The sequence below is a fragment of the Acipenser ruthenus genome, chromosome 31 (assembly GCF_902713425.1).
Source record: "Acipenser ruthenus chromosome 31, fAciRut3.2 maternal haplotype, whole genome shotgun sequence".
NCBI classification, from domain to species: domain Eukaryota; kingdom Metazoa; phylum Chordata; class Actinopteri; order Acipenseriformes; family Acipenseridae; genus Acipenser; species Acipenser ruthenus.
Window position 1 is genome coordinate 12,449,187 of NC_081219.1, and position 22,646 is coordinate 12,471,832.

Consider the following 22,646-nt stretch of genomic DNA (forward strand, 5'->3'; position numbering starts at 1 on the left):
AGCCCACTCGACAGCAATGACCCTCACCCGATTTCAGCAGGGAGCTATATATTCAAAAACATCGAACAATCGCTTTGTGCAGCACTGCTAGCCAAATAAACATTCTATTGCATGCATGCGTACGTTTCATTACTGTAATGAAAACTGCAGACCGAAAACACATGGATGGGGTCTATTTTAACAATCTAAAGAGCGGCGGATCTTAATACCACCGCCCTTCAACTGTTTAATAAAGACCCGCTGTGTTTAGATCCCCCCGCCCCCGACGAAACACAGCAATTCGTGCACAAGTGCAGTTTAGCTATTTTCAATACAGTTAATCTGTGGCGTACATCTGATTCATTTAAAAAAACTTTGAGCCTGATCAAAGTAGTTCAGTTCAACTCTTTGATAATATCCTGCCATAGTCTTTATATATATTGGACAATGAAATGTAGTAAATAAAATATAAAAATATAAAGCGAAACAGCAGAAAAACGCTGGTATACTACCTGGCCGCCCTTCCCACATTGCTTTCTTTTCCTCGACTGTATTTCCAGAAACTGAAACCCTGAACATGTTACTCTGAACAGGTGGTGCTCTGTAATGCCGATGTATTCACTTCTTGAAGCGCCTCGCTACACTACCTTGGGGTCTTGCTTCCATGCAACAACACCCCCAAGCGGATCTACTTGAATAACCCTGGGAGAGGACATGGCATCCCATGATAAGCACATCAGTTACCATGCCACCGACTGCTAACAGAAGCTTCCACTCATCAGCGGTGGAACTTCAAGATCCAGAACAAGTCAAGTCTAAGATTCCTTATTCCTAAAAGTTAAAGTTTGAAGGAGTGCAGAGCTTTCTCCCACCCTCGAGATCGGACTCCTCTACTGGTATTGAGCTTGTCTCATAATTCAATCCATGCAATCTGTTTCAATCATGAGCTTCCAGGTCTAAGTGCATACCTGCTGTAGGCAACCTGTTTTAGGACTTCACTGCATCCATGCATCCATGCATCCCCTGTGTTAGAGAGCAATGCACCGATGCACAGAGAATCCACCCCAATTCTTAAAGGAACAGGACTGGGCAGTATACCTTCTCCAAAACAAATACAGCCAAACGTCACAGATGCATGCAAATAAAACTGACAATGAATTTAGAAATGATTACAAATTATATGTAACCCACCCTCAGCCCATTCAACAACAAAAAAGTGAACAAAGCGATGTATTTAAAGACAACATAACTCCATGCATTTACTAGTTAGTCTATTTCCATGTAGAAGTCTAAACTAGCAGCTACTCTTAAATAAACCAGCAAACAGAAGCATCTGAAGCAGCCCATGGTTCAGTAAGTCTGACACTTTCCGTTCAATACAGGAGGGGGCCCTTTTAATTATCCAGGCACACTGGCCTGTATTAATAATGCCAGGGAGGTTAATAAAACACAGTTTTTAACATCTATGCATTCTCTAAAACAAACCACGCATCCAGGGGAACAGGGATGGCACCCGACAGTCCTGCAGATTACATGTCTGTCTGTCTGTCTGTCTGTCTGTCTAGAAGGAGGTGTAGAACCAGCACACTGCAGTTTACTTCAAGTCCCCCATGGGATAGCATTAGAATTATTAACAAGGTGAATGAGAATTCTGAAGGCTTGGTCTTTGATACTCACTTTGTCCACCTCCTCACTCCAGAGCTGCAAAGCCACACAGCAACAAGAAATTTGATGAGTGTTGGAATCTTGTAGTGACTCAGCAGTTGAATGTGACAGTTAGACTGGGCGGCTAGGAGTCAATGTTAAGAGTCTCTCTCAGTAGGGCTGCCAGCTCCTTGCACGGTGGGTGTGATGGAGTTACTAGCAGGGCAGGACTGAAAAGCCCCCTCCATTTGCACCCTCTCAGGGTGCAGGGAGCAGTCTCTTTGCCCATCCTTGCCATCTCTTTGGAGGCCGATTTGAACCCAGGCCCCCAGAAGAAAGGATAGTTATTTGTTTTTATCACCCACTATTCCCTTGAACGACTGTTTAAATGTTTTCTGTTGGTTTTTTTTTTTTTCTATTATACATAGGTCACGGGAATTACACATTACAAAAAAATGCACCCTTTGTATCGACTGAAGGGTAAAAATAAAATTTAGAACAATTGAGAGATAATAATAATAATAATAATAATAATAGAGATCTCATTATGTTCAAGCATTACTCCCCATTTGGTCAAATCAAACTCATAAAGTTATCTTGCCCTTTGAATTTTACATTTGAAAGGGTGGCTTAACTGCTATGCGAGAAAAATAAATTAAAAATAAAAAATGGTTTGCTCGACAGCTACGCTATCCTGGTGGGAAGATTTGTAATTGACCGACTGCTAGTTTAGAGTCGTACCCCCCACCCCAACAGCTTTAAAACTGAAGGCAGCTTGCTCAGCATTACAACACAACAGTGATTCTGGTACCGTTCTCAATCTTATAGGAGCAGCAGCAGTCTGTGCACAGGCTGGTCTGGCAGCACAGGAAGCTGTAGCCTGGGTGAGAGAGACTCCAAGCAGCAGTGTGGAGTGGGCAGACACTCATGCTTAGTGTAGCGGAGAGAGGAAGAAGAGAAAACATATTGCTGCTCTTGTGATGAAATAATGCTGTTCCATTCGCATTCTTAACGGCAGGTGGTGTTCACACAAACCCGGGGGAACACCAAGGGGTTTGCATTTCAATACAACCACCGTGTCAACAAGTTTAGATTTGCCAAAGATGCCCCGTCACCTACTCATCCCCCCTATCCACACTGAAGCTTCCACGTTCATCCACAACTTTCTATGTGAAATAAGTATGCCTTTTAACTGAGGGACCAAGGTTGTGATTTATGGCTGCCTTCGTCGCTCATGTAGAACACATGCTCAGGATGCCTTCTTTCAGATTTACAACGGCAAGTGTTTTTTTGTATTAAACTGTTGCCAAGAGTGCAACAGTTTGCTAACTACCTTGCTTAGTAACATGCAGCAGTTCTCATAATGCATTACATGTACAGCAGTTTGATTAAACCTTGTTTCTTCACATATAGGATCAATGATGCTTTAGATGAATTTTACACCAATAATATTATTTTTTTACAATTTATAGGCTTCATCTAGAACTTAAAAGGAGTGCATACCAAAATTATACATTTCACCTGCCTGATCACTGGCCCCTCTTCTCTTGTGTTGATCTTCATTTGCTTGTTTATTTAGAATTTAATTTGGACAGACTAATTGAAATCATTCCCAGTGTGGCAGGTCACATAACATGACTGTAAAACTACAGGGAAGGAAATAAGACTCCTATTGCACAGCAGTTTCACCCATCCCAGGTTTTAATACAAGCTCGATCAGCCACAGCGTATAGCTAAAAAGGGCCAGGAATGGATCAAACCGCTATACAATCAGAGTTATGTTTCTATCCCTGCACGGATCTACAGCACAGGGAGGGATCTTTTACCAGGCAAAAAACTGAACTACGATATTCCTGTCCTTGTAATATCTAAATACTCCAAACCATAGTATAAAATACAAGCACAGAACCCAAAACAAGAGAGCCATAAGCAATGAGGGGGCCTATCATACCATTGCGCTAATATCATTTATAACACAGAGCTAATATAATTCACAACATAAAGCCATTATGATTTATAGCATAGAGCTCATATAACTCATAGTCTTGGCCAGCACTCCTTCATAAAGTTCTCAGTACCTTGGTCTACCAGACTAAGATGTCTAGATATATTCATATATGTGCCTCTATACTTTTCAAACAGTGTGTAGTTTAGCAATGATAGTCCTGAACAAGGCTCTCACACACACACACACCCACACCACATTCAATTACCCCCGGCTGCTATTGAACAGTTCAATATGTCTTCCGTTCTTTCAGCTCAACATTTTTAACAGTGAAAAGAAACACAGCGAGCACAATCACGAAACAAGTCTTTGAGTGTGTTGTTTGAACAGCACGTTTTTATTTTTGCGTCTCTTTTTACCAACATTTAAAAGCCCTGCGAGGTCTGTGTGTAAAAGCAGAGGCCTGACTGCGATTGACCTCGGCTTTGCCTACCTTGGTGGCTTCCAGGTGTTGCAGGTTATATAACCCCCACCTGACCCCACAGGTTCCTATTAGCAGTGGGGTCAGGTGGGGTCCTTTTACCCGTACAACAGGAAGGAATTGTTTTACTAATAAAAGGCTAATTCTTTTATAAAAATGTAACCTTGGTTATTACTCCTTTAGACCCCTCCATTGATGTGCTGCACAACCCTTTCCTCGCTTAATGGTATCTTCCACTTGAGGCCTTTCTGCTTTTAAAGGCGTCTGTTTCCTGTGGCTGAATTCATATTCAAGACACGAGTTCATACAGATTGCAGAGAAGTACTGTAAACAGGCCAGCTGCCTCCACTTCACAGAATATACGAGAACCAGCGAGGGCATTAGAAACACATTTTAAATGTTGGCATGGACGTGGCATTTCAAATTGAGGCAATGTAACTGGTGTTTTAAACACACTCAAAGGAAATGGAATAATTACGAAGTATAAATTCTAAAATCTAGAGATTCAAAGCTGCTGGTAAAGGTTAATAGTATTTTAAAATGTTGTTTGTTTAATGATTTAAAAACAGACAAAATCAAAAAGACGGCATTACATACCCTTTTAACAGAAACACACCCAGCGCTACGGCACACAAGAGGTGCAATCTGTTTAAAACAATCACATTCAGAAGACAGAACGTATCGGAATGAAGAGGCAGAACTGCTGGATCACACAGAACGCTCTCCCCGAAGGGAGAACCACGCCTCTCTGGAGCTCCCTTTTAAAATTTGAAGGAGGGCAGTAAAGGATATGTAACCGCTATGGTGTCGTACCGGGGCTGCTTTTTATCAGCCTGGCGTTTCGACCTCTTCCGAACAATAAAAAGACTCCCCAGTGACATGCCATAAGCAAAGCAGCAAGAGATCGTTCAACCTTTTCAACAAATTGAGTCACGCCATCAGCCATAGTTCACTGGTGTACTGCATCCCCTCACTGTCTGCTGCTTCATCTGAATGGGACAGGCTGGTCAATCAATGTGATCAGTAATAAGTGAGGAACTTCTCATCAACTGAGAATTAACAGCAAATAATTGTATGCATGTATATTTCTTTCTGTGTGGAGTGACAGTCTGGCTCCAAAGGGTGCACACCAGGGATTGTAATAAGACTCCTATTGCATAGCGGTTTCACCCATTCCAGGTTTTACTACGAGCTTGATCAGCCTGTGTATAGGGAACAAGCTCAGGTCGTATTTTATTTAACTCATAGCAAAAACCAGGAACAGATCAAAGTGCTATGCAATGGGAGTCTTACTTCCATCACATTATTGAGGTACTGCAGTTTGTTTTCTACAGCTGCTATAGCGGCATGGTTTGGATTATACGCTAGTTTAGAAGCAGGGTTCGGATTCTAGAGTCTAATGTAACAGATGAGCAAGGCAGACAGGCTCAGAGGGACAGGTGCTGTATGGAATTACAGAACAGCAAATGCAGAAGTGTCACATTCTCTCTTTTCTTCCATTCTCCCCCTCCACTGCAACAAGGAGAAACAGCAATCGTATTAAACTGCTTTGCTGTGAATAGCGGGGTCACACCCCCTCCGACGTGAACAAACCTGCCAAATCGAAAGCACTGGTCTGCATCAGATCACATCAGGATCAGGGACGATGCATCGAACTCATCCTGGTGTCACAGACAATGGAACAGGCTCCTGCTGCTGAAGTCTGGGGTTTTGTCAAAAATGTTGAAAAGGTTTTGTGATCGTAGCCTCAGATGAGGGATTGTGGCAGTGTGTGTGTGTGCGTGTGCGTGGGTGCATGTGGTTGTCTGGGCGCCTTACCGCAGATGCACTGGCAGACAGCACATAATTACGGGACCTAGTCTCCTGAAAATCGGGTATGGCCTACAAGCGGGGAACAGAGTTTACATACAAATCATGCATCAACACAAACATATGTAAAAGGAGAAATCAATCAATACATAAATAAAGAGTTAATAGTGATACAAGCTCTAGTAATATCTCCATACTTCTCTCTACAGCATCGTGAGCGTGGCCCCTCCCATACCCTTTAACCTTTGCTCTCTTGACCCTCCCCCTGAGGGAATATCCCTCTATTGGGTGAGAGGGTATGTCCGCTACCCACATTTTCAATCTTTGACCCCAGGGGCAAAGGTGGACATTGTGCTGAGACCCCATTACAACGCTCAGACAGGAATGACTTTCAGTCACTGCTGGTCTGGGTCTAATTCAAGAAGCCCCTTCTTAGGACACAGTCCTGATCTACAACAATCACAGTAACTACAGTAGTAAGGTCAACATGAGGCTAGGAGTAAGTGTGCTACCTCAGCACAGAGTCAAACCTCTTCAATAAAGCGCTGCCAAGCAGGGGTGGCATTCTGATAGCAAAATGGGACAGCAATTCCCAATCGGGACAGGAAATGGGTGCAAAGCTTTCTGTTAAAAACACGCTGCAGATTCTCCAGATGAAATATTCCGATTCAGGGCAGGCAGCCTGCGAATCTCAGAGAAGGCCACTTGCTTTCTCTGTCACAAATGTATCTGCATGACAATGGGGTTGACCATGTGACTTTATTTATAGTCTCTGCTGCTCAGAATCCCTCCAGGAGGCTGCTAACCAGACTGGATATAGACAGCGCTTATTAAATGAGGCTTCACTGGAACACAAGTCTCTACAAAAGATGTATTCTCTGTGGCACTAGCCATGCATGTTTTTAAAGGTCAGGTTTCATCAGAACCAGGCTAGGAGTTTGATCAGAATGTATTCATATTCCAATTTTTTTTTAAAAAGGAACACATTCGAATGACAGGTGTGTGTCACATGGTCTGGGCACTGATATTTTAAAGTAACGTGTGGTTTTAAACAAAGGACTATCTGTCTGCCGCACCACTCTCTATGGGTTAGATCAAACATGACCTTTAAACAGACAAGAAAATCATATTTGTTTTCTGCCTCAAACCAAACAGCATGTCACGTTTGTTATTCTGGTTTATGATTTCATATGACAAGCAGAAGGTATAGTGGAGAGAACAGCACTTTTTTTTCTGTGATTTAGGGCCAATACGTAGCCAATTTAACAAATCGCCAGGCAAAAATAATGCATGGTGCAAAAAAGATTTCAAAAATAAAATATTAAATATCATTTCTGTTTGGCTCCACTATATCTTTCCAAATGACACATCGAAATTAAAAGAAACAAAAAACAATTAAAATAAATCACTTTATTTTGCTGCAAACATTCTAGTTCTAAAACCAAAAACTAATAAATAAAATGATACATATTCATTTTTTTGTAACAAACTTATTTCATCAATTTTCTTACAGCTACTTTTTTATTATTAAATCTAGAAGGAAAAGGATTAGTATTCTAGGTGAATATGATCACAGCAACACAATGCACAAAGCGATACTCACATCTCCCTCACACTGCGCAGATTACAACAGAAAAAGGTGTTAGTACAAGCAGTATGTTGTTTTTTGTTGTTGGTCGGTTTGTTTTTTCTAAAAATCAACTGAAGATTGACTAAAGGATGGTGAAAGAGACAACCCTCTGAGTGCAGGAGTTTTACCAGACACTGATGGAGGTGTGAATGCTGGCTGCCTGAATTATACAGCCGAGGACTCAAACACACAGCTTCATAACTGCCCACAGTAGAAGAACCATGTGATATGGACCTGTGGTCTTTAATAGCACCCCCTATGGCCACTTTTATTATTGCATCTAAGAGTTCCCCTCGGCTTTCTACTTTGCTAGTGCCAGTATCGGTTTACATCGGTCACATACTCCCAAAGTCAAGCGACTTTGCCAACCCTGTACATTGAGTTATGTATGCTTAGATGTTACCTTGAATTTTAAATTAAAATCTCTCCCACTACTTACAGCTTACTGAAAGCATTTCAATGGTATCGGCAGTGTATGTGAATTTACCATACAGTACTACAGCAAACCGCAGACCACGGGGAAGGGGGGTGTTCAGAGTGTTTACCACCCAAGACATCATGTGTCACGCAAACTGTGTTCTGCACTACAGTTTGACGAGGAAGGCTGGGATGAGATTTTAATTATGCTGCTATCATCATTGATAAAGTACTATCAAAAGCTGTCAAAGATTATCGATGTTTTTGGGCCTTTTAACAGTGCCAAAAAATACACTGTATAAAAATGGTATAGAGTTGACCTACAGCTCTCTGGTGTTTAACCAGCTAAAACGTGCATTTGGGTTTTGGATGTCGGTGTAATTTCGGATTTCACGGTCTTGTTTCCTGTACTCAGAGAGCGCATACACACAGTGCAATGCTGAAGCAGACAGGGAGACAGACAGAGAGAGACAGAGTGAGACACTTACAGCTGCTTTGGCCTCTGCGATCTTCGCTTTCTTTAACCGGGCTTTGCAGGCGTCCAGGTCCAGTCTCCGGTTCTCGAGAAGTCGCCGTTCTTTCTGCAGGAAAACGACGAGAGAGAGAGAGAGAGAGAGAAGCGTGGGACATGGCATCACTAAATCAGGCGCGATGAAGCCACCCTCGAAACAATGAGGACCCCGCCGAAGCTGCTCCCAGACTCACAGATATGGTTCTCCAGTCTCCCTCCAGGAAGTTCCTCAGCGGGGTCAGGAAGTTGATGGCCGTGGACTGCATGAACTCCCGCTCCGCCCCCCCGAGCCGACGCTGGCTCTCCCCGACCTTAACCAAGGTGCTCCCTGAAAACAGACACACAGGACAGCTCCGTTCAGAACAGGGTCAAAACAGGATCCCTACCGGCCAGGGGGAAAAACGAGGGATCTCTGAATGGAAAGTTGGGGGGGGGGGGGGGGGGGGGATCTCTGAATGGAAAGTGGGGATCTCATTAAAATAATCTTTTCGATTGTATTTGCTTCAGGAACCAGAAGAACAAAGCAAAAGAGAATCGATACAGACTTAAACCAGAGAGTTTAAGAAAGGATCAGGCATTGAAAATAGTCAAGAGTCTGGTTGCTATTGTGAGCCATGGCTATTCCACTGAGACTCGGTACATCTCCGACATGAAAGGGGCTGGTTAATGCAGCTTTGCACTGGAGAAATCCATTAGACCTTTCTTTTGCTTCATGACTAATACTTTGAGGGGAAAAAAAAAAAAAAACATTCAATGCAATACAAGACATTTCAATTCATCATGCTATAAACCACAAATAAAGTCATAGTCGGAAAGCAGGATTCATTTTTCCAGGACTGCAAAACCATTTTATTAAATCTAGCCTGTTTCTAACCCAAACAGGTAAATGATTTACGAGGTTCCTACAGCAGCTTGCATTAACATAGCTCTCTTCAAAAATCAAAAACTAAAACATGAAAACGCCCTCCCTGCTCCTACAAGGATTTCCTTTTGTATTTTCACAAGTTTAAAAAAAAACTGTTGAAATATTTTCTAAAAGAAGCATCAGTTCCTGCGCTAGCGATAGGACGCAGCACAAAGCTGCACGCTGAAAGTAGTCTTGCTCTGACATTAACAGCAGACTCTGGGCACAGCTTGCTGCAATCAATAATTTACAGCCTGCAGCAAAACTCACAATTTAAAAGAAAGAAAGAAACCAGACAGCAGTGCCTATCGAACTGTCCATCCATCAGCTCGAACACAAGAGAATAAAAGGCAGGCTGAGCCGGGCACTCCCCTCACATTGCACAGGTTATCATCCACAGCTATTAAACACAGTGCTCAGAAATACTACAAGAAGTCTTTCAATGGAAGACACTTTCTTTTAGGATTTCTAAACTAGGATATATAAAATTCAGCCTTTTGGCATTTCCACCCCCACGATCCCATCACTGCAGTGTGGAACTCGTTCTGTTGCAGTACATTTCAATATATAAACAGTTCTATAAGTTACTGCAAGATTAAATTGCGTTTAATAATTTAGTTCAATCTTTTTTCATTTCTTCAGTGTGATGGTTGTTAATTAAAACACTGGAGATAATTGAACAAGTATTGTTTTTATAATAAGCAGTTCATCTTGCATCAATATAAAACTTTATAGCGGAAATTAAAATTTACTGGGGTCTATTCAATTGACTTAACACTGGCAGATCTAAATACCACCTTCCTTTAAATGACTAAATAAGACCATGACTTTGGCTGCAGAAGAAGCAAAAACGAGTTGTGTATTTTTCATAATGTAGTGTTAAACCTCAAATCCAGATTTTAGGTTTAACTTCAAAGCCCAGCATTAGTTTTTTTTTTCTGTACAGATAGAAGAAATATACAGCTGCAAAACCACCACCCTTAAAATCAATTTGAAAGCCTTCCAAATAAAATTAGTTGTAATCAGTTTATCCTCTAACTAGATGAACGTTTAAAACGGCCATATAGGAGAATTGCATTAGCCAGAGCACCTTCATTAACTCAAGTGCTCCCTACAACAAGTAAGAAACCACTTCAAAAGACTGCAGTCAGTATCTGGGTTGTTGATTCCTGGTTTCATAAGACACTTGGTTGAGTTTTTCCTTTATGAAAACAATTTGGGGGGTAAAGAGGAGACAGAATCCAGCCTATTGTCTTTCTCTCCTTCTGCTTGGAGCATACAGAGTCATCTGAGAGCGTGTTCATCAATGTCTAGTCGTTTTGTTACCACCACTATGCTTCACTCTTTATAAATCGAATTTGACTAGTTCAGTGAAATATACCACAGTAATAGGGCTCCCGAGTGGTGCATCCAGTAAAGGCGCTCCACGTGGAGTGCAGGATGCGCCCTATAGCCTGGAGATCGCAGGTCGAATCCAGGCTGTCATTGCTGACCGTGACTGGAGCATTCATAGGAGTCCAGTAGCAGCGATTTCATCGTTGGGTTTTGGAGCAATCTGGTAACATCCAGCAGTGAATTCAGCAACGCAGTTAACAGCACCTGCACCAGGCAGAAGCGCGATCACAGAGCCTGGGAGCCTGTCCCTCATTGTTCTCCACTGGCAAGAGCACTGCTGTTGAGAGGGACTGAGAGTGCATTGATTTGTGAGGGGGGGGGGGGGGGGGGGGGGGGGGCTAGCCTGTATTGCAAATGGAAATACAACACAAGGTGCATTCACTGCTGTCAGGGTTCAACAAAAGCTGTATTTTTAATGAGCACTCACACATGAAGAGGCAAGAACATCACAGAATGGTTTGCCTCAGGTCCAGTGTTTACCATCCTTTTCTCCAAGGGCTCACGAGTACAGATGTATGTGGGTCTCTATAGTTTTTGTACAGGGTTTAGCCCGAGCAATTTTATGAAATGCTCAAGGTCCGTTTGTCTAGTGCTGTACAGGCAGCTGCATTTTAGGCTCCCATACTGGGCTAATGGTCTTGCATTTGTATCCATTACCCTGACAGAACTTCAAAGTAAAAAATACTATTATTCATGATCAGAATCTAACTGAGAGTCAATTGCTGCGAGTAATTATTATTTATTTTTTTTCCAGCTTTTGTGTCACCAGAAGATCCGAATCTTCCTCCCACGCAGTTCAAGCGCACGGTAGTTTCTAGATTCAGACTTGAAAACACGCAGGCGTTTACTACTGCTGTGATGAGAAGTTTCCATTTGGATTAGATGATCTGCAGGGAACTTAATGTGACAGCGTTTTACTAGCACAATAATAGATCACATCGGTAGTCTTTGGAAGTACGGGCAAAATGCAAATAAAGCGTTTAAGCAAGACACGCGTTTAATGAACATGCTGAAACTGTGTCTCCATGCAGTCTGGTTAAATCTCATCTATTTTTAAAAAATGTTTTTGCTAATATTCAGCTAGCTATTCAGTTTTACTGAACTAAACATATTGTATGCTGCTGTCTTTCTTTATATACACACTATATATAGCTCTTTATAGACCTCCTAGTTATTGGCATGGGTATAAACCAAAAGGTTGGAAAGATCTGTATCAGATGTTTCCTCTTTAAATAACTGGGCTAATGGGGGCTGTTCACCCGTCACACTGAAACACATGCATTAGTGAAGCATCGATAACACCAATAATTGATGTGAACTTTGGAAACCAATGCTATCTGTAGAAAAGTGCAAATTGCTTTTAAACGATTATAAAGAAGACATGCCATTAACTCCAGAACACTCCCCCGGTCTCATCAAGACAATTTAGCATCTCGTCGGCAGCAATTATTCCACACGAAAAAGCATGGCACATGTGGGGATCCTCAAGTCATTACTATAGCTCTCAACTCACTTCCTGGTGGCCATAAACTGTCTATTAAATCAGGAAATACGACTGCGATTGACATCCTTCAAGCGTTTTTATATTTCCCCACTGGGAGCATCGTGAAGGTTATTAAATAAAATGTTGGTGGCAAACGCTTTTGAAATCTCAAAAAAAAGCGGTTCCTTGCTCCTATTCTGCGATATACTGTACAAGCTTTACATGTTACTACCGTTGCTGTAACTTCCTGCAAGACCACCTGTTGTAGCCAGACACTGTGCTACTCATGCAACACTGGGGTAAGAATCTTTATTTTTGAATTCCAGTTGTGGTGCCAGTAGCAAATTCTTTCACACATCGCAGGGATGGAAATAAGACTCCTTGCATAGCAGTTTCAACCCTTCCAGAAGCCTGATTAGCCACAGGGTGTAGGTAACAGGTTCAGGTGTGTATTAAAAACTCACAGTAAAATCAGGAGTGGATCAAACTGCTATGCAACGGGAGTCTTACTTCCATCCCTGCATTGCTACATTTCTTTCCACTCCACATACAAGTAAAAACTCAGGAGTGGCACAAGCAGAGAAGCTCAAGTACTGTAAAGAAATTAAGCTTACACTTCACAGGATGGAGATATATATATAAAAATAAAACATGGAAATAGGAGAAGGTTCAGAGAGCAGGAGAGCTCAGATGGCAGGAGGTAGTTTGTATGTGTGTGGGCGACAATGTCACAGTCGAAGATATAGCGCTGCCGAGTTCCAATTATCACCCTAATTTACTACACTGTGAAATCTGATCCCAATTTTCCATGAAGTCAGAGAAAAAAAAAATCTGTGTGCAGTCTTTCTCCTGCAATTGCTCATCATTAAAGGGGAGGCTTCAAGAGACTGTAATTCAGTGCTTCTCCTCGCCAGCCTCTGAAAGCTGTAAACTAGCTCTGATGTGGCTGGCACTGCACTGTTGAGGACTTTGCTGTGGTTTCAAGCCAGGCAAGGAGGTTTTAATACACACTTGATTAGCCACAGTGTAGCGGTAACAAGCTCAGGTGTTATTAAACTCATAATGAAACCAGGAATGGATCAAAATCCCATGCAATGGGAGTCTTATTTCCATCCCTGCAAAAAATGAATGAATGAATGAACTGATTTAATGTAGTGATGTGTCCAACGCTGTACATAGGGGAGGACACTGTAACATGCACTTACCGTAAGGAGTCCCGGGTCCAAACTCGTTAGCAGCCTCCAGCATGTACTGACCCAGGAGCTCTCCGTTGGTGGTGCGGGAGGGGAGCTTCCGGTCCAGCTTCTCATACAGGAACTCCTCGATGCGAGCACCTGGGCGAGGGGAGGAGACAGGCGGGGTTTGGAGGGGAGTGGCAAGAGACTAGCCAGGGCTCCCTATTGGCTGTGCCGTTTAGAGTTAAACAGCACAGCCCAGGGGGTGACAGTCACACACAGGTTCTGCTCCAGAAAGTGTAAGTCATGCAAGCACTCCTTAGCCAAATCAAAAAGGCTGCAGACGTTTTGAGTTATAATCTTGCAGTCTCGTTTTCTTATACGGTAATATTAATTCACATAAATTATTTCAACACTGTAAGGAACAGTGCTCTGCAATGTTGACAAATTGGAAGTTTGGTATTTTTTTCACTGTTCATTTCTTAACAACAAATCAATTGAAAATAGTAAAACTCTGGATCCTTAATATAAAGCACGGTCAGAGATTTAACACTTTTTGCCGTTTCTCTCTTACAGAAAGACAGTGGTGCGCATTTTCACTGGAGCACAAGCTTTGTAAATGTGGCCTCACGTGTATTCTAGTGACCCTTTCAGATGATTCCTTAGTCGTAATGTAAAACTCAGCACACAAAAAACAACAAACAAAGCAAACTCATGCACGTGAGGAACAATACTTTAATACACAGAACTACCGTAGCCCTATTACACCAGCCACTGGCTTAAAACCACTGCATACTGGCACAGCACATTGCGATTTCAACTTGAAATCACAACCCGGCTGCAGTGCACACTACACTGCTCTGTGATGCACCAATCTGCTGTAGTTTAAATGCATTTGGTTTGTAATGCGGCTCTTCTCTTGTCTTGAATGCAGCGAGGATCCGATCAATGTAGCATTGTAACTTTTAAAATGTCATTGGGGGATTTCTGATTCCCAGGTTAGTTTTAAAAGGGCAGTGCGTGTGCGTGTGCGTGTGCATGTCTTCTAATCACATGAAACCTTTCTGTAGGATGCGAGAGGGTGAGGTCAAAAACCACACTGGGAACATCTTACACAGAATTGTTTAATAGGGGGACTGGTCGGCATGAGGTTTTCAATAGCGATCATGTGGAATGCATTTGAAGAAAATCACCCAATGGTCATTTTAAGACATGGTTCGACTACAAAACCCAAACACATGCCGTTATTCACGATAGAATGGAGCACGACCCTAAACGGAGAACTACATTCCAAGACCAGAGATGACTTTTTTTGTGAGGAAATGAATACCATCCAGATGCGTTGGCTCTGCTTGCCCACCCCCAGGGTGGTTCCAGTGGACTTCTTACTGCACTGAGGTGTCGGCAGCAACTCGCTGGAACGCGGTTCTGATTGATCCACCTGCACGACAGGTGTCACTGCTTTGCACGCGTGCTTTGTGGGTCATAGGGCTTGAAACTAGCACTAGCCCTGCACCCGTTATTTAAATGATTGGGAGAGGTGGGGTCTGATGTTTAAAAGATGTCCTTCCTCTACTGGTAAACTTACAGACTCAGGCATGACTTGATCATGCTGTGAAGTGCGAGGACCTAGCAGGGGCCGGATTGTTCAAACTCCTGGCCCCCGGTCATTTCAAGAATATACCGAAAACAAGGTCTGAAGCCCAGGACTGGATGCATGGCTAGCCCTGAAATCACTACCTGTCAACGGCAGACAAATGAACCAATTAAAACCAGGACCTCGTTAGCTTGGTCTATAAACTCCTCTGTCCAGCAAAGGGTAGCTTCGAACCAACCAAGTACAGTTGCTGCTGCTTTATCTAGGAAATGAAGACCCAACAGCATGGAGTACCGTTAAGAAATGTAGACTTACCCGTGTTATCTACTGTAGCATGTGAGATGAACACAGAAAAGGACAGGTTAGAATGCCCTGCTCAAGACTACAGGTATTACAGTACAGAGGCTTGGGAAGGAGGAGATGGTGCAGGCTGACGGATTGCCCCGTCCCACTTTATACTTTAAATGAGCTGATCACAATACAAGGGGGTTTGACACTTTCTACATACTCTGAACAGCGTCAAGCCTTGAACCCTCGCTCCACTTTCCTCACGCAGTCCCCAAGCCCTTAAAATGGTACATCAATACATTAACAGTGCAAGAAAAAAAAATAGGTTTCTACAACACACCAACTGCCGATACCTGAGGCTGCAATTTGCCATCAAATGTCAGATATAAGTGTTTTAATGTGCTGCGGATTCCTTCTCCGGTTTCTCAAAGTGTACCGCTACGTCACTGTATTTATTCAGTCTTAAAAGGTCAAGCCGTTGCCAGTTAACTGTGCTTTTTGACAAGGTGCTGCAGGAGATGCAGGAGCAGCAGAGACGTGAAGGCGTGCCGTGATCTACGTATGCTATCGTTAACCACCCACGGGGAGCACAGACGAGCGCAGAAGAGCGCAGAAATTAACCTTGATCAGTATCTACAAAAAATTACATCTGGGGCAGCTTTATCACCTGAAATTCACAACACAATTCTGACATACATCCACACAAAAATATGTGCTACATAAAGTTAGTATTGGACGAATAGGAAATTACACCTATTTGTTATTTGTTACAGTATGCGGTTTATTCAATTAGCCCTGGGATTCTAGAAAGCAGTTTTCACTGTATGCCCTACAACACAGCTATCCCCTTTATCTAATCGGTCAGGAGCATTTCGTTTAGCTGGAGGGAACTGGCAGTAGCTAACACTGCTGGGTTATACAGCAGCTCTGAGCATGGGAGTTCTTCAGTAATCAAAGCTGCATCATCATGTGGAATACTGAAAAGGCCTAGGGTAACTGAATCCCACCTGACCTGCTTGAATATCTATTAAAATCTCCCTCTCCTGTTGCCAATTTTACAGGCTGGGAATCAACAAGCATCTCAACTAGGAAGAGGCAATAAAAACAAAAAAAATCTCATTTATTCAGGCCCTTTGGGGACTTTGCAAAGCCACCAGGATGTGAACCTGCGCTCCGCTGACCGTGAGACCCTCCCCCCCCCCCTGGATTTCCTGAATTTCTCCCAGTCTGTGCAGCTCCGCTGTGCAGCAGAGGCGGAGGAAACGCTGGGGTTTCAGGCAGGTCTTACTTGGGTTGGGCTGCAGCAGAACCTCGGTCTGCCGGAAGATCTTCTCGGTCCAGTTCTTGGTGCTGTCGGCCCGGGCCAGCAGGTTCTCAAAGTGAGCGTCTAGTTCGGTCTTCTCTGCCTGGCCTAACTTCTCCTCCGTGAACTGGGAGGAGACGGGGAGAGAGAAAAAGAAAGAGACTTTTTTTTTTTTCTTTTTTTTTTTTTTTTTTAAATTTAGTCGTTGCCAATTATTTTTATTATTTTCCCGCTACCACCCCTGCGCTGACTCGGGAGGGCGAAGACGAACACACGCTGTCCTCCGAAGCGTGTGCTGCCAAGCCGACCGCTTTCTTTCACACTGCAGACTCACCATGCAGCCACCCAAGAGCTACAGCGTCGGAGGACAACGCAGCTCTCAGGCAGCTACAGGCAAGCCCGCAGGCGCTCGGCCAGACTACAGGGGTCGCTAGTGTGTGGTGAGCCGAGGACACCCTGACCGATCTAACCAACCCTAGGCTGCGCCACTCGGGAGCCCCAAGAAAGAGACTTTTAAATCAAGCATGACGGTAACTATTTCAGAATTTCATTACGTTGCTTGTTTAATTTTGAAACCAATGAAGAACAAACCGATAGTGTTGAGCAGTGTTTTTATTTTATTAACTTATTTATTTATTTAAATCTGAGCATTTTAAACCACTTCTAAAGCACCAGTACACTGCATAACTCTCCCTCCGATAACAGCTATAATTTTCTGCAGTTTTCTTGAGACAATTGTCCCGTTGGTCGTGGAAAACTCCAGCAATGCCCTTTTAAACAGACAGTCTTAAATGACAGGAATACATCAAATCAGAATGACAATCTAATAGTTTTTTCTGAGAGGGGCATTTGGTGTCTAAAGGGCAGAGACAGTTTACAGCAGCCAGGAAGAGCCAAAAGCAGAAACTAAAAATCACAGGAACTTGTTTAGAGCAAATTAAAAAAGGGAAACACTGTAAATCTGATGCATTTAACTTCGAATTATATTAGAACATTTATGCCGTCTCATGTGTTTTAATATATATGTTTTTACAACATTTATAAATAAAGAAATGAGTGGATATAAGCATATACTATTTCATGAACTAAATGTATCAGGTATGTTTTTTTTTCCTTATTACTGATAATTATGGAACAACTATTATTTATAAATATTTATTTTGAGAAAATAAAATCTAGAGTAGTGTCTATTATTGCTTATAAAGCCCCTGAGAATAAACGTGTATGATGTCATTGCAATCAGGTGAAACAATGTCTTGTAATTTGCCCAAACATCAATATTTTTCAACAAAACTTTCAAGAAGTATTGTAAGGTCCCTCAGGTCATAGAATAACATGTTTCAATACATGTATCTCTAGCAGAATATATAAAAAATACTTAACTGCTTGGTCCTGAAAGGGTTAAGCAGTAAACAGCTCTTTACACAATAGGTTTCAAAGTAGACTTGGACCCTTGTTTAAGAACACATTTTAAAAGAATTAAAAAAAAAAATAATTAAATACATTTAGACAAACAAAACAGTACTAGAGCAGGATTAGACACAACCAAGGACAGGAGAAAAGTGTGAACGATCTCTGCAAAACACAGCAGTCTCCACATCGCTTTACATACACCACTGCACAGGAATACCCACGGCTTGGAAAATTAAACAGAAATATCAACGTGAAGGGTCTGTTATTAATAGAGGAAGTCTCTCTTAAACTGGAGCCGTGATACATTGCACAGCGGTTAGAAACAGTGGAGGATGCAGTGGTCACAAGCCTTCCCGATAAGGACCTTCAGCGCAGCAGCGAGGAGTTACTTTCCTCCTCGCATCACCTGCATAATAAATCAAACTACACAGCAATTTAACAAGCTGCAGATGCAGTCTACCGCAGGAAAACAACTACTGCAATACATCTGTACTGTGCAATCTGTTATTATATAGGGCTGCTGCAGATCTCCGACTAGACAGATTCTACCTGCCTGGGACACTGATGTTACTGTGCGGCCCTGGCATTTACAGAGCGCTGTCACTTTAAGAGATAAGCCAGAGGGAGAGGGGTGTGGACACCTAAAACCAAGCACTCCACGGGAACTGAATAATTAAACAACTGGTGGCCAAGCGATCCTGTCCTTCGCCAGCACTGCGAATGCTCTTACTAGGTGAGCCAGGGGGGGCGCTCTTACACATGCCACACCTGGGATTATTTATATAGCACACCAATCTTTTTATTTTATATAGGGCATACCTCAGACATATTTAAGAGTAGAGTTACCAACAAAGTAAGCGTTCTAATGGACTCTGAGTAAACCCTGCGATCCAACCCAGTGCCCTGCTGGGAGTCCAGGGCCAGCCTCCCTGCCCACTGCTCTTGTGATCAATTCCAGCGGGTTACACAGACCTTCCCCTAGGGTCTTCATTGAGGCTTGAATCGCAGTGACGTATCAGAGATCCGCATCAACAAAGGCAGTTTGGTGGCCCTATCCATTATTGACACACCACAGCTCTACAGCAGGGGTCTCGAACCCTGGTCCTGGAGAAATGATCATTTAAACAACTTGTTAGAAGGAAAAAATTAAATGTGTTCTACACATATCCTCACTACTGACAGGCAACAATGGTCTACATTCAAAGAAGCAATAGCCTAGATTCAAAGCTAATAGATGCTGCAGGAGAGCTCTGACCCTTACAGTACAACTCCAGCTCTGTCTCAAAGAATGAATGGCTATGAAATCAAATAAAGAAATGACAAATGTCTATTTTCAAGAAAGTATAAAGAAATACAACTCATTTATTGTGGTTAAAACGTCATGACTCTTATTTATTTACTGCATAATTATTTTGAAAGGCAAAACCTGGCAGCGCTGGGCAGTTAATAAACTTTAGCAGCATGACAAAGTGGCGAGACCCTCACTCTTACAGAGAGATAGCCTCCGAGGGACTTTTCCAGAACCTACTTCACAAACAACTTGAAACCCCGAGAGCATCATAAATAACAGCCCTGCACTTTCCTTTCCAAGGTTTTAATTTGTAAACTTGGAAGAAGTCTTTCATTTGACATTAAAGCAATCAATACAAATAAAATTAACGCTTTTTTTAAATATCACATAAAACTCAGGTCCATTTCCTTTGCATTTGCAGAAAGGAAACTGTAACGATTCACTGGGGAGCGATGAATCGGGAGACTTTCTGTTCAAGTGGCTCTTGAATGAAGAAGTGTGTTTTATAGCTGCTACAGTGTGAATACACACTCTCCCTATCTCATTTGATTTGTCTTTTAAGATACAGTCAGAAACAAAGTCTGTCCATGGACTAGCCATGATGATCATTGACTAGCCATGTTTTCTGGCATGGTCACATTTGTAGCGATGTGTACTGGCCTTTAAAAATAGTCAAAAGCTTACTGGCATCTGCTTCCGGGAGGAGTCAAGCAGCTACGAATCCTACACGCTCTGTCACTCCCTGTCAACACCACCTCCTGCTTCAGCAGAGTTCTCATACCATCGCTATCCCCATGGTTGAGCAAGACTGCCCCTCACACACACACAACCACACAGTGGATCAATATACAGAAATTCAATGAAAGCTTGCCACATAAACTGCTCCGAAACTGAAGCAGTGAACTGGTGACTATGCAATGCATTTTGTAACATATTGTATAGAGCGGACGGAGGGGCTTCAGAAGAGGAGAATTTTCACAGATCATGAAGGGGGGGTGGGCAGCACAGGAGAAAACGCTCACAGCAAGTGCTACACCAAAGGAAATAAATGACAAAGACGCCCTGTGTCCAATATCCATCCCATTATCTGCATGTTGCATCAGAGGCTGCTCCATGTCCTGCTTTCTCTTTATCCTCTCCATGGTGAATTCTATAAGGCACAGCTCAGATAATAAAACACAGCTGCCTTCTCTCTCTGGATTATTGAGAAACTCGTGTGCCAGACAGTTAAGATGTGACCCTCAGGAAAAGAACAGCAGCCCTGTTTTATTTAGCCTCGCTCCTGGATCGAAACTAAGCCAATTGCATTAGTTCAGCATTCACCCATAATGCCCAAAGGCTAACAGAAAAAAAAAAAACGATCATTTGAAACCTGATTGAAAAAAACCAAACAAACAGACACAATCATACACTAGCAGGGTCGGGGTCACTTCCAATTCCTTTTTAAAATCAATTCCCAGTCCCAGTCCCTTTCATTCAGTTTCAACACACCGCTCATTAAAATTGCAATTAGCAGTGTTCTGTTAAAATGAGCTTCTCACAGTGGCAACCCACTTAAATTGACTCCAAATAAAAGCAGTTGAACAATCACAATTATCACAAAGTCTCTAAAATATCAATTTGCATTCCTCCGAAGCAATTGTATGAGTTTGCAATGTACTATATTACAGTACCAGGCTATGAAACCTGCAATCTCCCACAGTGACCAGAGCGCCCCAAACAGATGGCAGCTTTCTCTACAGAGCACAGCTATCGCATTCATCTCTCGTTAGGTACCCATTATGGAGGGTATATTTTTTGCGTGTCGCCATGGCAACCCAGTCAGGTGATAAAGGATACGTTGACTCACAGTATATCGTCCTCTCTGGAACAGTAAATCCATTGTTCTGTAGGAATTAGCAGAATACATCCTTTTGAGCTGCATTAAGCAGACAGCCGACCGGCTACATGAACCAACACAATGAATTACTGGTGGCGTTTATATTTCAAAGTGACTGTGGGGCCTTCAGGTCAAAGGCAGTGTTAAATATTCATGCCCTAAATAGACAACTTTATTTTCAGGATTTATATTAGAAGCATAAAGGCAAAAAAATTAGAAACACCTATTGGATCTTTTAGACTGATTCAGTCTTGTGTAAAAGCCGAGGGAACAGGAAGCCACTTTTTCAGGAACAGCGGCTCGAATTCTGGTTCCGGGAGACCTAGTTTGAGGCAACTTTGCTGATCAAACCCCAAGTCTCCCTCGGTGTGCCGTGCAGTCTCCTGGAACCATTCCCCAGTGATTCAGCATCAATACCACGGCTAAGTAACCCATCCCAAACCCTCACCACTCTCTGCATGATGAAGTGTTTCCTCTATCCTGTGTCTGTCTGCACTTCACTTACCTGTGTTCTCCGAGTCATCTGGACCGGGCTTAAAGTATTGGCTAGGGTTAACTTTATCATCACCTTTTAAATGTGTGCTGGAGGATCTCAAATTGTTGCCTTCATTAACCAATCAAAAGTCAGAACAGTGAAAAGCATATATCTAGTAAAGGAATGTCCCAACCAAGGCCCATCACAATTATTATTATTATTATTATTATTATTATTATTATTATTATTATTATTTATTTCTTAGCAGACGCCCTTATCCAGGGCGACTTACAATCGTAAGCAAATACATTGACACAGAACCAGACACCTCGACTATATCTCAGCTACTGCAGACATGCATCCCCCAGGAGGCATGGAAGACGAAGACTGAACTAGCAAGAAAGAAAGTCAAGTAATAGACAAACGCTTTGGCGAGTGCCTGCACCAGTTTAATCACCTTTTCAGACAGATTTTTTAAGCTGTGTCACGAGGGCAGAGTACTAAAGTACTACGCTTAAATTTGCCAGTTTTATAAATAGAATTGGTTTAACTAAGTGCAACACGCATTGAAGACAGCAAGCAATCTATACGGTTTTATAGATCTATACGATAATGTGTACAAAGCTGTGCGTTCTTTCCCTGGAGAGCTCCAAGGCAAGTGATCACGAGTGCTGCTGATGATCAGCGATACCGGGGAAAGAAAACCTTTGCGTTTCAATCTAAGGAAGGCTCCTACATCACTTTTAACATAAAAGAAAGCCAAGGGCAAATCTATATGTGCACTCAGTTTCACTCTAGCCCGTCTCCAAAAACCTCTTGTGCACCAGTCCTTGGTTAAAATGACATTACTGGAGTTTAAAATGAAAACCAGGGGCTGTAATGTAGCGTGTAGTTCTGTACAGAGACTGTCAAAATGCAGACAGACAGACAGAGAGGCTCAGGCTGGTCGGTTGATGCTCTCTACTATAATGTTATTTAACAGGGACTCTGCTGTGCGTGCAACAGGAATGATACCTGCAATGCACAC

At 42.6% G+C, this 22,646-nt stretch overlaps 1 protein-coding gene across 12 annotated transcripts in view; it reads right to left on the bottom strand.

Annotated features, from left to right (window-relative positions):
* Positions 1 to 22,646, bottom strand: part of LOC117396749 (endophilin-B2-like) — a 29,172-nt gene that overhangs the window by 4,770 nt on the left and 1,756 nt on the right. For 2 of the 12 annotated variants that reach the window (XM_059005224.1, XM_059005226.1), the window contains exons 2-9: positions 16,547 to 16,688; positions 15,286 to 15,297; positions 13,404 to 13,532; positions 8,611 to 8,744; positions 8,394 to 8,486; positions 5,868 to 5,930; positions 4,647 to 4,694; positions 1,657 to 1,680 (exon numbers count right to left, since the gene is read on the bottom strand). In XM_059005224.1, coding sequence (XP_058861207.1) covers positions 1,657 to 1,680; positions 4,647 to 4,694; positions 5,868 to 5,930; positions 8,394 to 8,486; positions 8,611 to 8,744; positions 13,404 to 13,532; positions 15,286 to 15,297; positions 16,547 to 16,688 — 645 coding nt within the window. The remainder of the gene's footprint in view (positions 1 to 1,656; positions 1,681 to 4,646; positions 4,695 to 5,867; positions 5,931 to 8,393; positions 8,487 to 8,610; positions 8,745 to 13,403; positions 13,533 to 15,285; positions 15,298 to 16,546; positions 16,689 to 22,646) is intronic. The other 10 variants (XM_059005227.1, XM_059005229.1, XM_059005228.1 and 7 more) reach the window with 6 other exon arrangements.